This window comes from Adiantum capillus-veneris, chromosome 8, assembly GCF_014529385.1.
Source record: "Adiantum capillus-veneris isolate H3 chromosome 8, ASM1452938v2, whole genome shotgun sequence".
NCBI lineage: Eukaryota > Viridiplantae > Streptophyta > Polypodiopsida > Polypodiales > Pteridaceae > Adiantum > Adiantum capillus-veneris.
The window spans coordinates 22,762,600-22,780,814 of NC_140938.1; the positions used below are offsets into that span (position 1 = coordinate 22,762,600).

General features: G+C 43.8%; 1 protein-coding gene across 1 annotated transcript in view; it reads right to left on the reverse strand.

Moving 5' to 3' along the window:
• Positions 1-18,215, reverse strand: part of LOC147451799 (putative protein phosphatase 2C 45) — a 51,275-nt gene that overhangs the window by 17,188 nt on the left and 15,872 nt on the right. Inside the window, exons 3-5 of the mRNA XM_086517667.1 lie at positions 16,674-16,737; positions 7,544-7,678; positions 6,651-6,697 (exon numbers count right to left, since the gene is read on the reverse strand). Of these exons, the coding sequence (XP_086373793.1) occupies positions 6,651-6,697; positions 7,544-7,678; positions 16,674-16,737 (246 nt within the window). The remainder of the gene's footprint in view (positions 1-6,650; positions 6,698-7,543; positions 7,679-16,673; positions 16,738-18,215) is intronic.

Below are 18,215 nucleotides of genomic sequence, written 5' to 3' on the forward strand. Positions count from 1 at the left end.
CGGCCACATCTATAAGTTGGCTCCATTCTTTAGGCTTTGACACGTAGCAGTTTGTTATATCTCCCCTTCTTGAAAGAGAGTAATAGTCCGCGATTACAGCATATCTGCAAAACAACTCAAGTTAGCTCAAAAATTTCAGAGGGTCATTCCGAGGGACATTCGGAGGGACAATCAGTTTGCTCTTTTGATCAAGGAGTTAGCTTCTCCTTTCTGCTCTTTTGCTCAAGGAGTTAGCTTCTCCTTTCGGCTGTTTTGATCAAGGAGTTAGCTTCTCCTTTCATCCAGATCGGAACTCTTGATATTCCGGCGTAGTAAGATTAGCCATCACACCCAGACCGTACTGATCTTCCACGGGTGTCTTGATGCACTAAAATTACATACCCAGGCAATCTCATCCAATAAGGAATATTCAGTAGTTGGCACATCACAATGCAACACAAATGCTTACATATGCATGTTACAAGACATAGAAACATAAAGCCACCGATGAACACTCCTCCCGCATAACCTAACAAGGTCCGGGTCGGGAGATATTCAACGACTCCCTCATCATTCCTCCCGCATAACCTAAAAAGGTCCGGGCCGAAAGATATAGAGGCCTTTTACAACCAAACACCCCCCAGACCACAGCTTGCGTCGTTTGGAGGTGCTGAGAGTAACCACTGCTCAGACTTCTTAATACTCCTCTCGCATAACCATCCAGGTTGGGGCCGGGAGTCACAACAACAATACTCCCCCCGTAAATAACCACAAGGGTCCGGGCCATGAGTATAAAAAAAACAACACTTTTCAATCATTCAATACTCCCCCCACAAATAACCACAAGGGTCCGGGCCATGAGTATGAACAAGCATTCTCAAACATAATTTCTCACTTCTCCACCAGGGAGTAAAATCACCAATTCTCGAAACCAGTATTAAAACCAGAGTCAAACAATTCAAATCGGCACCAAGACAGGTTCAAAACAGATACCATCCATTTCAAACAAATTCCAAACAGGATCATCAAACAAGTTCTCAGATAAAATTCAAACTTAAAAAAGCAATCTTAACATCAGCCGAGCTCGAAAAGTCGACTGACTTTCCATCCTGAAACCTGCACCAAAATTAGGATTAGGTTTCTTCCATAAGATCGTAGGCGAGACAGCATGGTCTATCAGCTCTTGGACAAACAGTGTTTCTTTGGTGGCGATGGCAATCCCAAGATAGCAATCACACTGGATCTCCTGCTCGTGAAGAGACATCTACTGGGAGATATCGAGAAATTTCAAGTTATAATCTACTAGGGTTTCCATGGCAAGCATTTCAGGATACCCCACTCTGCCAGAAGTTGCACTTCGAATGAAGATGTTAGAAACCATATAACTTCAGGCAAAAATTTTCTTGAAAGCTTAGCAAGTACTTGGAGTATGCTGCTTGGTAGCTATCAACTTCTGCATGGCACTGCCTCTGAGAAAAACAGTGACTCGAAACAAATCTTGGGTCCTTCTTTTGCAAGTGATCTTAATGGCTTATAACCTGTAAGACATGAGCAGTGAAGACGGGAGCGCGCCCGATGCGCGATGAAGTAAGGGTGGGAGTGGCTAATAAGTCCTCGTTGGAGAGCGAAGATACCTCGAATTCTGTCCTCTGTCTGCTCTTTTGTGGGACCGGTATGCTTTCAGAAAAGCACACGCCTGATGCTCTGATACCACTGTCATAAGACGGGCACCACGTGCCAATAGAAAAGAACAGACTGAACAGACTTTTAGCACTTCAATAACAACTGAAAGAGAGAGAGACGACACGCGACATGGAGTGGTGGAATTCCACCCCAGAGAGTATTGGCCCCAAACCTTGGCGCCCCTTTCGGTATTTCTTTATATTGCATCATCAAAGTACAAGCCGGTACTCCAGACTCTGCACCTTCTCCAGGAAGCATGCCAGAGAATGAGCCCTAACCTCATATTTAAAGGCCCTTGGCCTGAAAAGCAGTTACAGTAAAAAGCCTTTAAAACTCAAAAGCTCCTGGTCCAAAAAGCAATGCCAAAAGCTGCCAGCGTAAATCACGAAAATCCATACAACCTGCCATGTCATCAGCCAGCGCAATTTTTGAAAATCTCCCTGTTGCCCTTAGGGTTAGGGTTAGGGTTTCTGCAGTTTTAGGGTTTCTGGCAGCAGAATTAGGGTTTGCAGGTTTTAGGGTTAGGGTTTCCAAAATTAGGGTTTGCAGGTTTTAGGGTTAGGGTTTTCAGAATTAGGGTTTGCAGGTTTTAGGGTTAGGGTTTCCAGAACTAGGGTTTCAACAGTTAGGGTTCATTAGGGTAGGGTTTTTGCTCTCAGGCAGCCACGTCATCACTTTGTGATAGTTTAGGCCCCTCGGCCACATCTATAAGTTGGCTCCATTCTTTAGGCTTTGACATGTCAGCAGTTTGTTACAGTTTTCTCGATTGGTGAAAAACCCAAGGTTTATGGAGTTTTTGCAAGCGCCACCAATACCACAGTAGACAAGGCAACTCACACATCCAGTAGAGCCCGATGAGGCTCAAGCCTAGGTACTTCATGCGTCCCAACACGATAGGGAGCATTGGAGTCAGGGGCTCCAAGACAGGTTCCTTTTCCTCCACAAATAGGTGGTTAGGACACCAATTCCAATGGTAGAGAAACCTCTCCTGAAGCGCGCCTATCCATGTGACTCAAGCCCTCACGCTCACCACAATGTCTCATGTCCGTGTATGTCCTCCATGTGGGAAGCTCTAGTGGATGATCCCCATAAAGGCCTCTATCTAGTCCAGAGCCCTTTGATGTGTGGGCTACCCTCCCCTCTGCTTGCTCTACTAATTGTAATATCTCCATATCATGATAAACATACACCTCACATTGCCAGCTTTGTGTGTGGGCATTGAAGTCCCTCATGAGGAAAACCTCTCCCAATGTAGAGTAGTACATGATTCTCCTCTGACACGTATACGTATGGTGATGCTCCCATCTCCTCCTCCTCTCAGGGACCAGCCTCTGTGATAGCATACGAAAAACCTAATAGGGAGAAGTAACATAGGGCTATGTAGATGACCTTGTCCTATGCTAGTCTCTCTCTCTCTCTCTCTCTCTCTCTCTCTCTCTCTCTCTCTCTCTCTCTCTCTCTCTCTCTCTCTCTCTCTCTCATATTGACAAAGACTTTGCATGATGCAACACGAGGCATACTTGTGCACTCAGCCTGAGTAGAGACGGCCTTCTAGGAGTATGCCCCAAAACAGTTGATACAATGAGGAGTGCAGAGACATGAGAGCATGGCTATAGAGAGGTACTAGTGGGAGTCATCACCTATCGAGAGTCACATATTGCCTTCCAACGCCTGGTGCGACGAAAGAAGCCGGGTTTCTTGGCTCAGTTAGAGCACGGTTTTACCTGTTGTCCTTAAGCCAAGACTCAGGTGACATGGAGACTCTTCCATGAGCACTCACCTACATCACTCCTACGGAGGTATGGGGTCAATATGCCACACCTTTGTACATGTTTCCTGGACGGTTACCGCTTCCAGACCCCCTAGAGCCATGCCCACTTACTTGTGTTTTCTTTACTTCAGATATGGTAAGGAAAGCCATTGACAGGATGAGGGTTGGGAGAGCTTATGATCATGAGGGCTTAGTAGTAGAGAATTTTATACATGCTTGGGATATGCTTGTAGAGCTTCTAGCAGTGATGTTCAACCGTGCAATGTGTGAGGGTATACCTACACTTGAAGCTTGTCTACTATAGTGCAGGGGACCCTATATTGCCTATCCTCAAGGCAGGGGACCCTATGGAGCCTGCGAACTATCGTACTATTATGATTGGGCACACATCGGTAAGGTTATATACATCCATTCTTGAGCAACACTCGAGCAAATGGTCAAAGAGAGCACGCATCCGAGCAATGGGACAAGCACGTTTTAGGGAGGGGTTTTCTACTCTTGATCACATTCTACTCTTAGAGCTATTATTGAGGAGGGTAGATCACATGGGAGGAGGATTTATTGCAGCTTTGTGGATTTTCGCAAAGCATTTGACATGGTGCCTAGAGACAGGTTGATGTGCAGATTACAGGAGATGGGGTTACCCACAGAGCTTATGTCTGAGTACCAAAAAAATATAAAAAGTAATGAAAAAAGGTACTAAAGAATCCTAAACTGCTAAGCATGTAGTTGGAACTGTGTAGGAAATGAGTAGGGGTTTGAAAGTAGTGAATGAGTGCCAATACAACACAATGTGGGTGTTTGTGTGGGGAGATAATGGGTAAGAGCTGATACAAAGAAGAGAGAGCAACCGAGTTGAGCTACTATCATGTTAAGTCACCCTCTAGGCCTGCCTATCTCCAATTTAGGGCTTGCCTAGTAACCAATCCGTCAAGACACCCCAGCTGGTATCTCACTTGCCAGAGGAACTAAAGAATCCAAAACTGCTAAGCACGTAGTTGGAATTGTGTAGGAAATGAGTAGGGGTTTGAAAGTAGTGAATGAGTGCCTATACAACACAATGTGGGTGTTTGTGTGGGGAGATAATGGGTAAGAGCTGATACAAAGAAGAGAGTCTTGAAAAAAAGTTACTAAAGAATCCTAAACTGCTAAGCACATAGTTGGAACTGTGTAGGAAATGAGTAGGGGTTTGAAAGTAGTGAATGAGTGCCAATACAACACAATGTGGGTGTTTGTGTGGGGAGATAATGGGTAAGAGCTGATACAAAGAAGAGAGAGCAACCGAGCCCAGCTGGTATCTCACTTGCTAGAGGAACGATTTGAAAGTCCCTCATGGTCCGGCATAGTGCTCAATGATTTGTATGCATGCATGCATAGATGTATAATGAGGTCAGAATCTGACATTGTGTGAGTGTGTGTGTGTGTGTGTGTGTGTGTGTGTGTGTGCACGTTCCTCTTTTGGCCATTGCCAACCATCTATCTGGGAGGTGGTTTTTGGCAAGATGGAAGGGTACATTCCTGGATGTCCTCTTGCTTCCACTTTGGTGTCTGCCTGGAAAGAGGTTGCGATTCATCTTTCATGGAATCCTCGGCAGGAAGGTGATTCAATTCGTTTGGAGAGTCTCCATTGGAGTAGAGCATTCTCTCTTACTTTGTTCGACAGCTCCCCTCGCCAAGCTTACTTTCTCTCTGGCCGTGGTATTCGTGTGGTTGAGGATGTAGTCGATGAGGCTGGATACACTTATGAGTTTCCTTTCGCCGCTCGCCGTTTTGGATTGGGCATGCATTACCGTCAGTTTTGGAGAGAACTTCAAAGTATGCTGCTTGACTTTTTGCCAGTTTTACCTTTACTTGATGGTGATCGCATGTCTGATTGGGATCTTCGGGAGACGTCTTTTCGAGATATTTCTGTGGGTCGAATTTATGCTCTTCTTCTACCACAATCATGGCTTGCTGATCATTGCAATGCCCTTTGGCACATGCACAAATCTGATCTCTGGTGGAGGAAGCTGCTTTCTGCCTTGTGGAAAAGCCATTTGCCTTTGAAGGAGCGACTGTTTCTTTGGCGCTGTTTGCTTGGAGTGCTTCCTGTTGGCACTTTTCTTAGGGCGCGTCATATTCGCCCCGCCTCTTGCGTCCGTTGCTCCACTGCTGAAGAGGATTTTCCACTTGCTGTGGGATTGCTGCATTACTAGAGACTTCCTCGTCATGTATCGGCCTGTCTGTGGCTCTGCTTTCCTGTGGTTGTTTTTCACAAACGGTTCTGGGTATTTGGCATTTTCTCGCCGAAACTACAACGTTCAGTCTTCTTTATGTGGGTTCGATCTTGGGCTTATTGGACCCTGTGGAGTCAGCGTAATGCTTGCATGTTTCATCGTACTCATGCAGACCCATTCCCACTCTTCAAGCTTTCCCTCAAGCAATCGTTACGTTTTGCTTTGGAAGTTGGTGATATCACAGCAGAGATACATCGGCTTTCCTATGAATGTTTCTAGCTACTCTGTACAGCTGAGTAGTTCTGTGTTCTTCCCCTTGTACATTACCCTTTCGGTGGGTTTTCCTTGCTTTGAGGTTTCCCACTAGTAAGTTAATCAAATAGATTTACAAAAAAAAGTGTGTGTGTGCACGCGCACACACATGCGCATAGCACACACACATGCGCATACTCACGCAGCATACATGCTACATGTGGATAGAATTAAAAACAGGCGAGTATGTTGACATTTTTTTTTTCAAAAAAAATCGACAAAACTGAAATAATAAGAAATAAACAATTTAGTTTCTGCCACAATAACCCCCAGCACTTGTACCGTCAGAGCACAAGTAAATATACACCATAGAGAGCCAGATTACGACTAACGCACTAAGCTAAGGAATAACTCCGTTTCTCAGCTACCCATTACTATAAAAGTACATGCGTCATATTAAACTTTCAAAAAGCATCTGCTTATGCAATCAATGATAGGCAAATCAAGAACTGTTCTTGACACAATACATCATAATCACAAAAGCTACAAGAGCTTCAACATCTAAGTCTCCTGCCTGCTTCCCTATCTAGAGTTTGTATTCCTTGAATGAGTAGCAAAAACTTGCACATATTCCAATGATGCAAGGACAACATTTTATCTGGTTACAAGTTGCATCACGACGCAAAGCTCTTACTTTCTTGTCAAATGGAAGGTTTTAGCTAGCAATACTCAAACAGGGGCAAACCTGCCTGGGAGGCGCTTCCTGTAAGCAGACCAGAAATCATTTTTCAGCATCCTGCAATAAACACAGAGAGTGTCAAGGTAATTCTTGTTTGAGATAAAAGCCAAGAAAGGACAATTACAAAACACTAAAAATGGTTGAGGTCGACCAAATGGGAATGGGAAACCTTGTAAAACAGTCCGCGTAAGGTCAGGTACTAAAAGGCCGTCAATGTTTGCCAATCATTTGAAGTTGAAGTAGTTAGTGCACACAAAATACAGGTCTTTATGACTATGTCTATCAGAACCTCACAATCCAAGAAACCGACAGAAACAATTTTTCTGAAACAATAATTCATAGCCATGATGTCTTGGCTAACAGTGTGGAAATAAATCTAGCCCAAATGATGTATCCCATTACCATATTGACTACAATGTCTCAGTATAGTCTTGATTAATTGCAGGTTCTGATTATTTTCAGTCTTATGTTTCCGATCATCTCGTTGATTTTCAGTTAAAAGTCTGATATTCTCTTAAATGCATGTTCTTCATACTTTAAGCCTTACTCCCTCAGTCACTTCGTCAAATTTGATTAGGTTAATAATCCTCTCGTGAAATTACACCAAAAGTACACTATTCGACATATTAAACTTTTTGTAATCAGCATTGTCGGGAGCATCTACAAGCCAGCCATGCTTCATATTTCTAGAGAGATAAAGACTTCTGTAGAATTTTATGATTCCATAATCCCTTCAATGGATTTTCCCCTAACTCGGAACTCATATAAAACTGTTGCTCATTCAATTTCATCTCTGCAGTGTGTCGTCCTTCTTTCCACTTTAAGACTTGAAATGGCTGAGCCTTCCCCTCATCAAGAGGAGATGAGAAAAAATAGCACCAGAAAAATTAAGTGGGAACATACTCAGCAACAGCTATTCCACCATGGCCATCAAAAACTCCAAAGAAAGATGGTTCTGAGCCTTTTGAGGCAAGGGCAATGCTGTAAGTATCTTCCATGATAGGTCTGCCTGTGCCTTGCACAGCTGCAGCTCCAACCCTGCCACCAAGAAAGAAGTGGTGTAAGAAGTATTTAGCTCAACGAAATTCAATGAACATTCAATCCATATTACAATTCCCACACAATATAAGAAAGGTCCCTTTGAGACAAAGAGTCTCCTTTACAATGATGACTCAGCAAGCGCTTCTTAAATAAGTTTAATGCTGCCACAATTTACTCGTAGTGAATGTAAGGAGTTTGATGATGTGTCACAAGGCACAATTAGCATAATGACATACTAGTAGTTCCAGACCGGCTGGCCCCCACCACTGCCTTTGGCAGCGGATTGCGGATATAGGGAGATCCCCACCCCCAAAACCACACACAAACACGCACACATGGACATAGAGGCTAAAATTTGTGTAGATGTAGAAAGAAAGGGGAGTTTTTTTATGGCTTTGAAAAGGAAAAAACGTGGAGTCACCCTTAAGATGACACGTGGATGCCTTGAGGTCAGCATTTTCCCAAGCTTCATAAAGAATTAGTAGAGAATTCCACACCCTTTTTTCAGCAATTGCATGAGGACACCCCTTGAGTAACTGACGTGGGCCCCGTAGGTTGGGATTTGTGTGTGTGTGTGTGTGTGTGTGTGTGTGTGTGTGTGTGTGTGTGTGTGTGTGTGTGTGTGTGTGTGTGTGTGTGTGTGTCATCTGGGAGTTTGCTTACCTTTTCTCAAGTGGCAACACGCTTTGGGTTAGGCCTACATTATCATCAGATTTGGAGCTTGCTTCGGCATATGCTGGATGTTTTTCTCCCTATTCCGCCGCTGGCCGGTGGATGCCGTATGCAGGATTGGAATTTATGGGACTCTTCTTTGGATGCGATTTCTGCTCGCCATATCTATGCTTCTCTCATGCAGGACTTTTGGCTGGCTGACCATTGTAATGCGCTCTGGAATTTACAAAAATCTGATCAATGGTGTAGGCAGGCTCTTACTGCAATCTGGAAGTCTCGCTTGCCTCTTAAGGAGCGTTTGTTTCTTTGGGGTTGTTTGTTGGGAGTTTTTCCAGTTGGAACACTCCTTGCGGTGCGTCGTATTAGCTGTTGCTGATGAGATTGTCAGACATCTGCTTTGGGAGTGTCGCTGCACCAGGGCTTTCCTTCGCCGCGTTTCTACTTGTTTGCACCTTCAATTTCCCTCGGCAGTCTTCCACAAACGATTCTGGCTTTTTGGCATTCTTCCAAATTACCTCCAGCAATTTGCCATTTTCTTCGCATGGGTCAGATTTTGGTCGCTATTGTCCTTGTGGCACAGCCGCAATCTCCGCATGTTTCACCAGCATGATGCAGATCCTTTTCCATCGTTCAAGTTTTCGTTGAGGCAATCGTTACATTTTGCCTTTGACATTGGGGACATATCCCTGGAAATCTTGCAACTCTTCTATGTTTGCTTTTAGCGCTTTTGTATCGCAGAGCACTTCAATGTTCTTCCCTTTGTATATGATCTTTTCGGTGGGTTTTCCTCGCCTTGAGGTTTCCCACAGGTAAATTAATCAAAACAAATTTACAAAAAAAAAGTGTGTGTGTGTGTGTGTGTGCACGCGCCCGCGTGGGCGTTAGCGAGGGCATGCGTGTGCGTGCATGGGCGTGTACGTGTGTGAACACGTGCCCGCGCGTGTGTGTGTGTGTGTGTATGCGCACGCGCATAAGGGTGCGTGCGTGTGTGTGTGGTATATATAGATGGTTTAGTAGAGTGGATGTCGCTTATATATGATCGCTTATATTTGCACTCAAATGCTGAGTGTAACAAACTTGGACACTCCAAGTCGAGATTCTACCGCGACACCACAAGAATTCACTTCAAAAACAGTTCACAGTTCACAATTGATTCGACACTGGCCCGGCGGAGCTCTCTGCCTAAAGATATTGGCCCCAAAGACTGGCGCCCCTTTCGGTATTTTTTTTTGTATTAATCTGTTGCCAAAGTACAATAGAGTGGTTGGGTCTCACTCTCAGACTCTGCGTCCAGATGCTCTGAAAAGTGAGAGGCCAGGCCACACTTTTAAAGAGTTACAAGGGATGCCAAAAGCAGAGCCCCAAAAGCTGAAAATCAAAAGCTTTCAAAAATAAAGCATGGCTCTCTCTCACAAACTCTCTTGAGGCAAAAATAAAGCAAAATCCTTTCACAAGCCCTTTTAGGGAATTAAAGCAACTCCCAAAAAGCTGCCCAATAATTTGCGTGGATTTTTTTCAGCCTGGCATTGCGTAGAGAAAAGCATGTCTCCGTACAGCTGCCACGTCAGCCCTGCTGCCGCATCCAGCGCCGCAAATTCCGGACAGCAGTGCCACGTCAGCATTCAGCGGGAATTTCAGGACCAACCAACCGAGGAGAAGGTGTGTGCTTTGCTCTAATGCTCCCCATGTCCAGGGCTATGCCTGACACAACACCTGGGGTGTAGGTGTCCTGCCCAAAAGGCTGCCACGTCACTGATTTGTGACACTGAGAGATTATACAATGTGCCAGTCCAGCCACCCATCAAAAGCCAAATGGTCCACCCCCACAGCTCCATAGTTTTACAGACATGATTCAGACGTAGCTTTTCCAAAGTCAATCACATGTTCACACTCAGATGCTTGATCCAGTAAGCCAGGGCGAGAAGGAGACAGCTTAATGCTTGTGAATTTCCACAAAACTTTTCATTTGAAGTTTTGACACAATACCCAGAGAACGTCTGTTTCAAAGACCGCTATCATTAGGGAGTGCAATCAGCTATGTTATGGGCTTGAATCGGTGACACACAGAGATTCTTACCCAAGAGGATCATCAGACAGCATTGCTGCACCATTAGGATGAAGCTTTTGCCTCCTAAGAAAGCAGTATCAAATTGTTGAATAAAGGCTAACGCCTTATTCGAGTCTCTCAAGGCCGCAGAACACATCAAATTTGACGCTGTGTCCTCTATCCTTGAAATATTTCTTGGCCTATCTGTGCTCCAATTTGTCATACATTGTTGGCCACAAAATGTGGCTCCATCTCTGCCCAAGAGACATACCAAAAGCCAGAGTAAACCCATTATCTGCCTTCATCATCATCCTCAGAATAATCATAACATCCTCTGTATCTGCAAGGCATGGCTTTGCTCTATCGAGGCCTCAGGTTCTCGTCTTCTTCCTCCTCTATGTTATCCAAGGCCTCATCGTTGACCTCAACTGCATCTCTATGGTGTTTCCCGAAAGCACCCCTGCCGGTACCTCCAGAACCATAAACATCAACCCAAGCATGCTTGGCCGCCATATCAATGACAGCATGCTTTCTGCCCAAGAAGCCCGTAAAAGTTTTCGACTCACATTGCTTGCAAGCCGGAGCATGCCTCATACTAGCCCATTGCAGATATAGAAGAGTTGAACCCTTCTTGTTGGTGGATATAGTCGACTTTGGTTTTGATTTGACTTTCATCTGTGTCTTGGATTTAGGGTTCATTTCACTTTGCCGCTTCTTGAAAAGTTCTATCATCGGCCGAGTCCATGTGTGCTTGGCATAGAGAGGATCCATGGAAAAAGAAAGAAGTTGATCCATATAAATCTGCACCTCCAACTGTTGCATTCGATCAGTAACCTGAGATCTATATCCGGTTTGGGCTATGCAATGGGAGTATCTTCTCCTATAGGTACCTCAAGCCAAGCCTCCTCTCGCTGGGCCTCCTCGTCCTGGGCCTCTTCGTGGTCGGCCTCTTCTTCGACTTTTATCCTCTCTAGATGAATGCCCCCCAAGGATGCAAGTGTGTCACTTGGGGTGCCAGGTCAGCATTGGCTTGACACCAAAGCAGCAGATTGCCTCTCTCCTCCTGAGTATCTGGAGGAAGCTTTTACATTGGAGCTCGGCTCGCCTCTCCTTAGCAGGGAGGATTGAGGTGGCGAATCAAGTGCTTATGGCAACGATGCGGTGCATTACTTCCTATTGGGTCTTTTTGAGCTCTTGCACAGGCAAGTTTCAATGGCTTAACATGCGCTTTCAATAGTCCCGCAAGGACAGACAACTCGCACAAGCCATAGTTTCTATCACTCTGCCCACCTCACACAATGGGGTGGGGGAGCGGGGCGGGGGGGGGGGGGGGGGGGGGGGGGGGGGGGGGGGGGGGGGGGGGGGGGGGGGGGGGGGGGGGCGGTGTGTTGTCAAACCTGGCTTTCAGACTGGGGAACCCTACTAGGACTCATTGTTTGTGATCTCTTTCCGCGTGCTAAGCCTTGGAAGGATTTTCTTCTAGCCAGGAAAAAGGTTTGATTTCCCCTAGAAGGTGGCCCTTGGCGCCCAGAGATTTGGTGGATTTTTTTATAGCTGCGCAAAACTGGCTTGAGTCAGGGACACGAGGACAGATTTTGATCAGGGCATGGGAGCAGCTGCGGCTGGGCCTGATACATAGACAACCCTCTTGCATGGAGGAGCGACTTTGCCAGCCCCTGATATGGAACCCCTTGCTACACACTCGCATATGTTGGGCACTAGACCACATGTAGCTTGAGGTTTCCTGGCAGCGAGACCACCACAGAGTTTTGGGGAGTGGGTTCAGTTCTTCAGCTCGCCAGATGATGTACAGATGGATAGATTTTCAGTTCTTTAGCTCGCCAGAGGATGTACAGATGGCTAGATTATTAGATTGAGCCTCATTTGGGGAAGATTGGCTATGAGGCAGGAGATCCAGGGAATGCTCTCGGTAGATTGGCACATACCTTTTGAGTTCCAAGCCCCAATGTGGATATGAGCTGACACATAGCTAGACTCCAGAGGTATCGATTGAAGTCAGAGCATATCCAAATGAGGGGAGTGCTTCTTCTTTATGGTGTAAAAGGGTTGGCCTTCTCGCATTCCGTGTGAGGCGACCTTGATTTCCATGTGCACTTGCCACAAGGTCAGAATTTTGGCAATGGCAAGAGTGAGTGGATTCTAGACCCAGCTCTAGAGGAGTCAGACAGGGGGGGCTGGAGATTATGGGCTTTCTGGGCTTGGCCTTTAGCTCAGTTACAGTGGGACTAGGGCGAGTGGTTGTGGCAGGATCCTAATGCCTCTCCTGACCACTCCTTTCTTTGGTACATTGTGCGGCCTGGGCAGCACATGTTGATGGATAGACAGGAGGCCAGCCGCCATACCAGAAGGGCTCGTCGAGAGGTTCTACTCTCATCCCTACAACATTGCCGAATTCTCAATGGTTGAAGATATTTTTAGGAGTTCTTTGAAACATTGAAAAAAGTCAGAAAGCGTGTTTTCTTTGGGCTTTTAAAAGCAAAAACGTACATGCTATTGCTTTTGGATGAGAGTTGACTTTGTAATGCTTTAGGACCGTGCTTTTAAAGCACAAGGGCCTTTATAAGAACCTGGACTGTGTGCCAGTTATCACCCGATGAACTTTGGAGTCCATGGAGTTCTCAAAGGAAGAGCACTGAGGAGTTGCACCCTACCTTTTGATTAATAAAGAAACAAATATCCTTTGGGGGCACTCGTCTTAAGGACCAATGCTTTTGGCAGGGGAACTCCACCTCTCCATTGCCTTGAGTCTGGTTTGTTGCAGTTCCTTTTCAAGTTCAGTTGTGTTTGCAGTATTTTTGTCAGTTTACTGGCTTGCCACCTGTGGTATAAAAATTCTGGAATGTTTATTTACCAGCCTCTATCTTCAAGGACAGCTCTTTAGCAGATCAGTGTGCAAAATATATTTGTGGTTTGCCATCACCTCTTAGTGGACATTGCTTAAACAAACAGATTTCCACTATACAGCAACTCATGGATCATGCTAAAGTCGGATATAGAATGATGAAAGACAAACTGGAGTTTACTTCTCAACAAGCAGTACAACCTAGAATCGTGATTCTCAGGAGCCCCTCATCTTCCTCCCCAGACAAGGGATTTTTGGCAAGACTTCAAATGTATTCCCCTTACATCAGTACAAAGGGAATATTTGCGACAATAAAAACAATGTTTTAGGTGCTTTCAAACTGGCCATACTTTTCATTCTTGCCCAATCACTAGAAGACCTAATTTGCCACAGAATCCAGCAAATCCTAAACGCGATAAACCAGCAGCAGGTCTTATTGTTGACATGGTTGGTACACTCTTACACATGACAAGTCTCGAGAATCATGCAGAGTATGGGGAAAGGTTCGGGGAGTCAAGGCATTGATATTCAGGAAAGCTCATGCACAGCTTGGGATGTCCTTAAATGCAGAATTGGCAACAGGTGAACTTGCTCCAGTAGCACCATTTATAGGGGCTTTACAGGTTAAAATACAGGCTTATTCTGGCCAGTGAATTTTCACGTGTGAAGCTACCTCAATTAGATGTTCTCATGGGAATGCCTTGGTTTTACAAGAATTCGGTAATTTTGGACTTCCGCAAGAAGATTGTCCCTCTGACACAGAGGGCAAGATGATTCAATTGGATGTGAAACTAAAGAAGGAACTTGAAGATTCCTAAACTATTATGTAGCTTTAAATATCTTTTTTTAAGCAATTTTTTATTTTGATTGACTACTCTGTGGACTTGTAAAAGTTGTCGCATCAGTGCTGCTCTACACACACTTCAAAGACGGTGTTGTATCAGCTTTTATCCTGAGAGAGGATTTAAAGTAAAGTTTTGAATAATTGATGTGCAAGCCTGAAAGATGGTCATACGCTGCTCTGCGGATCTGATGTCGCATCAGCTCTGCTCTGCACACATCTGAAAGACAGTGCTGTATTGTTGTTTTTACTGCTCTGTGGATCTGAAATATGATTGTTACATCAGTGCTACTCTACGGATCTGAAAGATGGTTGTCACAACAGCTAGTAGGGTTAAAATTTATGTTGTGAAGTGTTTGTCATTGTGAGTATATGCATAATTTGTTGCAACAGTGTGTTTGTGATTAATGGTATATCTACAGTATGCTATCATTGATATTCATGTCTGGGATCTATTCTAGTGCATCATGAGTAACTAATCCACTTCGCTCATAACGGTCATGTGGATGTTAAATGTTCTAACGGCTGCTGTTGGACATTTTGTTTTGCAGGAGTAATCAAGATATTTTTCAATGGGGAGGTATGTAACAAAATTTTGTTTCTGCTTAGAAACTCTAACATCCATGAAACTGTACACCTCTATAGAAGCCTCAAGTGGTTAAAACCCTGGTTTCTTGAAAACCCTAATTCCTGCCAGAAACCCTAATTTGCTAACCTAAATTTTCAAGATTGTTGAAATTGAATTCTGTTCATGCCAGTGCAAAGGGCTCGTCGAGAGGTTCTACTTTCATTTCTGCAGCATTGCCAAATTCTCAATGGTTTAAGAGATTTTTAGAGTTCTTTACAACACGGAAAAAAGTCAAAAAGCGTGTTTTTTGGGCTTCTGGGCCGTGCTTTTAAAGCACAAGGGTCTTTATAAGAACCTGGACTGTGTGCCAGTTATCACACAGATGTACTTTGGAGTCTGTGGAGTGCTTTTAAAGCACAAGGGTCTTTATAAGAACCTAGACTCTGTGCCAGTTCTCACACAGATGTACTTTGGAGTCTGTGAAGTTCTCAAAGGAGAGCACTCAGGAGTTGCAAGCTACCTTTTGATTAATAAAGAAACAAATACCCTTTGGGGGAGCTCGTCTTGAGGGCCAATACTTCTAGAAAAGGCACTGCGCCTCTCTTGGGTCTGGTTTGTTGTAGTTCCTTCTCAAGTGCAATTGTGTTGGCAGTATTTTTCTCAGTTTACTCCCCCTTTTGTACATGGTACCTCTTGCTGGGGCACATGTAACCGATTAGGCAGTTCAAAACCTAACTGAAAGTTCTTTTGTGTTTTTGAAAGGGCTTGTATCATTTGCATTACATCAAAACCGACTGCATAGAGTCGGCCATTCAACGATGGGCACCGTAGAAGAGTTGAACCTTTAACTACCTTAGGTTACGATACAAGAAATATAGGAAAAACCCTATAGCATGTAAATGATGTCAATGGAAAAATACCGACACAATCACAAGATACATAAACATGACACAGCCAACGAAGAATGGTATGAAGTCCACATGCTGAGTGATGCCCACATAAATCTGTCATCTGCTAGTCCGACCTTCCCTACCACAATGACCTCAAGTATCATACTATACATGAAGCATCATCGTATAACCTTTTATGAACTCCAAAGATAAGTATCCCCTGCGCTACGCCTCAAGCATGTCTTGCATCCATCTCAAAAGGTCTCTACGACAAGTCCCCAAAATAGATGTGTTCCTCTTGCAAAGCCACATTGATATTGTGTGGGGAGGAATCCACTTATCCTCTATGATGAAAACCGAGGGACAACACCAAGATGCTGCAGTTTCTAACCATACAAGCCTCAAATACCAAGATGCAGCAGTCTCTAACCATACAAGCCTTCCCCAAAGCATCATCAATTTGGTGCTCTACCATATGGAGTAAAAACTCATGATTTCTAAATCTTTGTGCATTCATCAAAGTCTGCTTGGGAACAAAATTCTGAGGATCTCATCTAGAATAGACACATCAAAACAGAAACCATGTAAGCTGTTCAGGTCAAATAAGTGTAAAGAGGCAATAAAATAGAAGGTCCATGTTACGAGCACAATAGAGGCTTCTCAAAACCTTCCACCGAATGTGTAAATCGTTACTACAATATTATTATAATTGGCCATGCCTCGCACACAGATGACCCTTATTCTAAGGAAAATATCACTCTCTTGACCAATTGAACCATGCAATCTGTAAGAGACTCTAAGGCTCATATGGCAGAACAACAGAGGCTTCCCAGAGGAGAAGCAACTTCATTGAATGCAAAATATTACTACAATGATGCATGGTTGACAATGTCCAGCATGCAGATGAGCTCTTAGATCAATGTCTTAACCATCAGAAGACAACTCACTGCCCTTAAGAAAGCTACTAAATAATTCTTGACATATAGACCAGTGTTATGCACCAGTGCCGAGGTCGTCAGTGTAACCACATCAAGAGTTTACAGCTTATTAAAGACCACAAGATAGTCGGAAAGATTACCAGCGTCTGCTGAGAAAGGCGTTTTGTTAGTACCTTTTATCAAGAACCAGCGTACAGTGTACATTGAACAACCATCCGGACCTCGATCCATCACCAACTGCACAAGACTAAAAGTTGATGTCAATATGCACTCAAGCTCAGCAATAAATGAGACACAGATACGGCAAGTCGTGTTGATTAGCGGCCTAATAATCTGTTAGGGTAAATAGAAATAAGTTTAACAAAGATGAACAAAAGCAGGAATGCGTGGTTTAGTTTAGCAGCCTTGAAAACTACACACTTGTGCTTTAAAACACATACAAGAGATGTCAATCAGTCATCCTCCATTGCAAAGTCACTAATTAGTTTGATCCAAGCTCAAGAACATCACAATGTAAATCAAAACCTTTTTTTTTGTGCAAAGGTTTAGTTTAGCGGCCATCAAAACTACACACTTGTGTTTTAAAACCATATAAGAGATGTCAATCACTTGTCCTCCATTGCAAAGTCGCTAATTAGTTTGATCCAAGCTCTAGAACACCCTAGAACTTCACAATGTAAATCAAAACCTTTTTTTTTGTGCGAAGGTTTAGTTTAGCAGCCATCAAAACTACACACTTGTGCTTTAAAACAATATAAGAGATGCCAATCATATACCTTCATAAGTTCAGAATAGTCTGAAGTCACTAATTATAAAAGGAAATAAAGCACTCATAAAACTATAAAAGCAAGGGACACCAGAAAAGAAAAGAAAAACAAAAACAAACAAACTAAATCACTTTGTTTGCTATGAAACAAAACTAGATAAAACAAAACATTATTAACTTAAAAATGTTTTTAGAAAAGGCATGTGTAAAATAAGTTGACGTAACTTACTTGGTTTAAAACAAGTACTCAACTTTAAGCAAAAAAGGATACGACATCTTAAAAACTTAATCCTAAAAATCAAACTTCACACAACAACTTCTAAAGGAACACATTCTTAAGTCCTCAGGTAGGCTAAATACGAAATCGAAAAATGAATACTACTACAAACCTACGAAGAGCAAAGAACCAAACTTGACAATATGTGATCTCAACTTCGCTGCTTGTCCAAACAGGAAGAATAAGATTATCACTTTATCATGCATAGCTTGACAAAAACTATGACATCCCTACTCACGTCGTCAGTGCCCAAGAGTAGGTGCAGGTTTGTATAGAGGTGCCAATCAGTCGTCCTCCATTGGAAAGTCACTAATTAGTTTGATATCCAAGCTCTACAACTTCACAATGTAAATCAAAACCTTGTCTTTTGAGAGTGTAAATCAGCTCTAGCTAGAAAGCGTGCAATGTCACTGCAAGAGGCTCTAGTCTACCCTTGAAGACCTTGAAGCATATGAAACCGGCCACTACACAATAGAGGGCAGTACTAATTCAATTACCTGTTAATTTCACACAGGATTGAGAAGAAGAGAGAACACACATGCGTCCAGCAACTACATTGTCATTGTGCACACGAAGACCGACACCCTGTAGCCCCAAAGATTGGCGCCCCTTTCGGTATTTCTTTTTTTAATTGAAAGCAAACAATCCGAACACTTGGACTAAACTCCCACC